At 32.1% G+C, this 6,000-nt stretch overlaps 1 protein-coding gene across 1 annotated transcript in view; it reads right to left on the minus strand.

The window, feature by feature from the left end:
- The window catches only part of LOC129798111 (uncharacterized), a 47,007-nt gene that overhangs the window by 4,430 nt on the left and 36,577 nt on the right, over window positions 1-6,000 (minus strand). Inside the window, exon 5 of the mRNA XM_055841090.1 lies at window positions 727-1,116. Coding sequence (XP_055697065.1) covers window positions 727-1,116 — 390 coding nt within the window. The remainder of the gene's footprint in view (window positions 1-726; window positions 1,117-6,000) is intronic.

A 6,000-nucleotide genomic window follows, 5' to 3' on the forward strand; every position in this document is an offset into this window, starting at 1 on the left:
TCCAATATAGATGTTTATCAACAGCCTCATTCTTTTAAGAATGTTGCAATGAATGACCCAACTAACTATCCGTAAAAAGTCGATATTCACTTAATCTAACAGATATAGATTTATCGATAGTATCGATTCGATAGTGTCGAAAAGTTATCATTCCACCCCAGATTTATAGACAAAAAATCATGCTTGATCAGAAAAAAAGATTCATTTCGAAGTATTCTCGTATTGAAAGAATCAGCGCTACCCATTAAAGGCTCAAAATCAGAAGAACAAAATAGTAACAAAATAGCAGATAAAATAACTGAATCTTTCAAGGATCATTTCTACACTGATGAGAGAAATCCGAAAAAGTTAAAATAACATTCCGGAAATGTTAATTTTACCGTGCAGTATTGATTCGAAAACGGTGTAAATATTACCCTTTTTAGGTGTATTATGGGTTAAAGTTACCCTTTTTCATGTTGATTTTACTCTCAAAATGTGTAAAATTAACATTAAAAATGTTGATATATTTTTACACCCAAAAAGTGTTAAAGTTATGACGAAAAAAGTTAATCGCAGCCTCTTTTTTTCTCAGTGTAGGACCAAACAATAAGTTTAATCTAGAATAACCCTAAAGATTTAAACCTCCTGAAAATGCACAAATTGACAAAAGATCGGATAATCAAATTTCCAATAAAAGAATCACAGCTTCCATAAGCTAAAATAATATTATTTTTGCTCTCTTACCTGCACCAGAGGGAATTCTTTGGCACATAAATGGCATATGCCTGTCCAATTTCTGGATTTTTCACAACAACAGAATTATTGTCCTGGCTCCCGGGACCATAATAGGACTGCATATTGCTCATGAGTTGCTTGAAGCTCACGTTGATCTTGTCGTCGCACGGTTGACTGATGAAATTGGATGGGTTGGAGATATGTACTACACACAGTGTAAAAGTCGTTCCAGCGGCTGGAATCTCGTATTCCTCAATTTTCTGCATATTGCTCAATGTGCGTGCGATTTTTGGCAGCGATTTGTGTGTAACAGTCAGTCTTGAAATGTTTTCAGAGTCCGGAGAATTGGATGAGCTCCTCGATGAATTGCGTGTCGACGAGAGCTGCCTGTCAATTTGACTGTGAAGCAGAAACCCCGAAATCACCGTAATTTAGCAATCATATTTTTTTTTCAGGGAAAAGGAATTTTACAAAGAAAAATTCATAAATAAAATGAAAATTTGTCAATCTAGCTCAAGAATCTTCTTCGCATCAATTTACTACGTAAATTCCAATTAAAATAAAGAAACTTCTTCATATAGAATGTATTATGACTTTCTTAATTATGTTACAAATCGCACATTTACAATAGAAAGGGCAAATTAGATTTTTGCAATTTTCTGATATTTCTAGATTTTAATTTAAAAAAAATCATTGATGAGTCCGTAAAACGGCTTAGTAAAGTTCTCTAATTATTGCAGTTAGGATACAATGGGGTAATTTTGAACAATCTAAATTTGAGTAAGATTTCTTTACAAAGCTTATATATTTTCGCTGTTTTCTTTTTCCCTTTGCTCCTCTGAAACATTGAAGAAATTTTAAAGTTCAAATTTAGATTCTGTTCAAAAATACCCTATTGTGTGCCTTTGCCTCACTAGTTTAATCACTTGGATTCTACAATGCAATTTTACACAGTAGCTTTAGAATTTTTTCAGAATTTTTTACTCTTTACTGCTTACTTAAACAATTATTTTGAGATAAAGGAGCACAAAAATGATTACTTTTGCAGTTTTTGTAATGAAATCTCGACAGAAAAAAAACAGGAATTAATATTTAAAATTGCTCCAAATATTAACCCTGGTACTCTTACGCCACAGAAAGATGTGATTTGAAAACTAGCAAGTTTTTCTCAGAAAATAAAATATTTTAAAAAGTAATTATTTTAAAATAAAAAAAATATTTTAAAAAGTTAAAGAATCTATGTTTATAGAGTTTAATTCTTTCACGTCATTAGGGTCATATATGACCCGGGGAAAATTTTTTTTTGACTATTTACGTTAATCGAAATCTATCTGTTTGTGCATGACATCATAATAAAAGGATGTAAGATTCTTGGCTAATTTTCTCTAGACTCCAGATATTAAGGAAAAGAAAATATTTGAGATCAAAAATCACGAATTTCGAACTTTGTGAAATGACTTTTCTTTTTCAAAATTTTTTATATTCATTTATTTTTTTCAACAAAAAGTTCTTTAGAAACACAAAATAGAATATCCAAAGATTGTATATTGCATATTTTGATATAATAAACTACTCTCAATTTTCCAGAAAAGCGCGTAGAATTTTCCGGGTCATATATGACCCTATTGTCGGCAAGGGAAAAGTTTATGATAATGTAGTTGGGACATTATTTTTCTTTGTGAAATCCAGGAGGAAAGTATCTTGCTCCTGGACATTTCATCTTATATCTGATGAATTATAACATATTTTGCAATATTTTAGACTAGGGGAGAATGGGGCAAAAAGTCACAAATCAAAAAAATCAAAATTCAATATCTTCCAAGATAAATAATATAGCGGCTCAAATTTTTTTCTATAGATAGCCTCCATAGACCTTCTTCAATGTCGTAAGTTTCTTAGAATTCGAACAAGGAATTTAGAAAATAAAAAATTTCGAAATTTTTAGTCCGATTTTTGAAATATTTTCCTTGCAGAAGATAACAATTATTACATACTTATTTTCCAAAATTGATGCACTGGTGAATATTTTCTAAATTATTTGGATTTTTTGAATACGAATCCACTATCTATTTTAGAATTTCACAAAAGTTCTTTTCTCCAGAAATCTTTTTATTAAAAATGGCCACTTGGGGTAAAAAGTAACAAAAGCTATGGAGCAAAAAGTAACAAAAACTGAAACAATTTCTGATGTTCCACGGTGAAAAGAAACGTCAATGCTATGTTTCGCCGCTTGTTGTTTGCATTGGTCAAACGATTTGCAGTCTTTTGTGTGTTTTTTTCTAAAATAGCTTGAAAAGCGCTTTTCTTGTTTTCTCACTTTTTTCGCAGAGAAAACGCTGTTTTACAAAGGTGTAGATGAATAAATTTTCTATGGAAATATGTCCTCTAGGTATTTTTTTTCAAATTTACGGAAGCTTGTAATGAAGCGAATCAAAATATGATAATACCCCATGTCCGTTACTATTTGCCCCAACATTTTTGAGAATAGTCACAAAATTACCTTTTAGAAATTGGCTCGATAAACGTATTTCCTTACAAAATAGAGGAAAATTACTTTCACAGAGTTGTAGAGCGGTAAATTTCCTATAAAACTGCGCTAATTAGAAATTTTTGAAGCGCTCGAGTAGGTTGTAAAAAAATAAAATATCCGTTTTGTGACTTTTTGCCACAGTCTCCCCTATTAATACCACTCAAAATTTTGTGACAGAGACTGTTCAAGGGATTACCAGTAAGATTCCTTGAACATCAGGAGTACAGTGTTTATCAAAACAATCCAGTGTGTCATGGTTTTGGCCAAATTAATAAATTCAAGCAAAAAAAACTCTTAGAAAGCCCGAGATATAGATTTTGAAAATGGTATGTATACTTCCCTTGCCTTGATTGATTTCACCAATTATTTTGGTTCAAACGGATTTAGGCAAATTAATTGGAAAGTGAAGTAGAGTCACGTGTAGGGTAAATTAAGTTAATTCAAAACCTGCGCCAAATGGAAATTTTTCACTACTCCAAATGGAAACGTCATTGTTTTCATGATAAATACAGTACTAAATTATTATATTTATATATTTTCTATACCACAGTTTCATTATTTAGTTAATTTTGCTCCAAATAAAGCAAAAATCCATCCATATTCACAAATTTTAATTTGTTAATTTATCAGAAAAATTAAAAGTGTACCTTTTCACCATCGAATTTTTTATCGATCGACCATGTTTTCCAATGAAAAACACAATGAGATGACTGTTGTTTATTCGTTTTGTTTAACATTTTTATGTCATATTTCTGGCTAATTTTAGTTAAATTAAGTGCTAATCTTTATTGTTAACAGTACGTGAAGTTTTCAAATGAAATAATTACCTATTTCGTGAACAAAAAGTGTTTTTTTCTCTGAAGTGTCTGCAAATGCTTCAATAGGAAACCCCGGAAATATGACTTTTTTGGACAGATTTTCTTATTGTTTTAAATGGGAAAGGAGAAAAGACCAGGAATAAGAACAAATCCTGCACTCAAGAGCAACACAACAAGGTTTTGGAAGCCTTTCTCCAAATAGAAATCAGTTTGTCTCCAATTAGAAACTTTCCCTTGTCTCCATTTGGATTAATTTGTTTAATTTGTTTGTATATCTAAAAAATTTTCACTAAACTGTAACATTCTAGAAGAGACAAATAGAAAATTTATGTAATTCTCTTCAGAAAAAATATGAACTTAATGTGTTGAATCTTCTGTCAAAGTTAAAGCGTCTGGAAATGGTTTGAATTAGGACATTTACTCTAAAATGTGAATAAATTAATTTAAGAAGTAATTATACATTAATTTACTAAAATTTTGATTGCTTTGTTCTGAAAATTTTCCGTTTTATTTCACTTTGCAACCCAGTTCCCGAGCTATTTAATTTTTAATTTAGGAATTTTTAAAGACCCTGAAAACTTAAAGAATCCAGAAAAACGAGAATTTGGTAATTTAGAAGAGAAGAAAAAAACGGGATTGGGAAACCTCGTATTTTACATCTTCGTATTGCACATTTCGTATTGCGGAAACTTCGTATTTCAGCACATTTCGTATTTTACCATTTCGTATTTCACATTTCGTCTTTCATACATTTTGTACAAAAATTGAACATTTCGTCTGCCATACATTTCATACAAGCATATCAACCAATAAAATAATAGAATTGTAGTTTTATAAGGTCAAGGGCGCTATGCGCCTCGGGTCTAAGTTTGAAGTCGAACATCATGCTTTTTAATTATTCATTTATTTAAAATTTTTATGTAAATTTCCAACTGCTTCAGCAAATATTTCAAATTTTACCACCAAGTCTGAGAAATATTAGTAAATGTTTACAATATGATCTTAAAACCCATTTGAGCCTTTTATTCATAACTTTATCAAGACATTAGATGGAGATTTTATAAAAGGGAAACGTGACCATTAAAATGGATTTTATAATAATTCCTTAAGTTTTTTTTGTAGATATATCTTGTGTAGCCGGGCTTTTGCCCTGAAAGATTCTTTATGGAGACCAAAGCTTTTCGCGGCCAATTGCCCAGCACCGCCCAGGCTCTGTGCCTCCATCCGATCTCTTCCAGGCCATGTTACCGACTGACTGACAGTTATCTCTTGTCTTATCTCCTGTTATCCTGTTAACCAAGGCCAAGCTCACAGACGACGAGCAACCGAACCAGTAAAAGGCCTTGCTTGGAGCGGGAGACGGGAAATATGAAGTTGCTGCGAACAGGGAAGGAATAGCCGAGCCATTGCAGCTCTGTATTATTATTATTGGATATGAGATGGAGGTAGTCCAAGTGAATATTTCGTCCTTTGACACCGTGTATTTTGATTTCGTTAAAACTATTAAAAATTGACTAGATTTCGAGCAAAAATCACTGAAGACTAATTGGACATGAATCACAGAACCAAGTTTTACCAATTTCGAAGCCCCATTTAATAACTTAGGCCCCATTTTCGAAGCAAAATATCGGAGTCCATTTGACATTTCAAAATTTAGGTTATGTTTCGTTCTTTTAGCGATTTTAATCATTTCTTGGACTGTTTTCACTAGTTTTTCATCACTATATGTTAAAAAATTACTTGTTTTAAGGAATTTGTGTGGTAGTTCCCCCGACACCTAAAGCTTAAAATCTCCCGCTTGTGGCATTCTTCCGTTTCGTGATGTTATCATCGCCGGCTAGCGCCATTTGCTCGGTTCAATCCTCGCTCACCCTCAGTGTTAGTCGATCACTAGACAGCGAGAGAAGAAGACATTCTCTCCAAAAGTTCGAGAAA

Source organism: Phlebotomus papatasi, chromosome 1, assembly GCF_024763615.1.
Source record: "Phlebotomus papatasi isolate M1 chromosome 1, Ppap_2.1, whole genome shotgun sequence".
In the NCBI taxonomy this organism is placed as follows: domain Eukaryota; kingdom Metazoa; phylum Arthropoda; class Insecta; order Diptera; family Psychodidae; genus Phlebotomus; species Phlebotomus papatasi.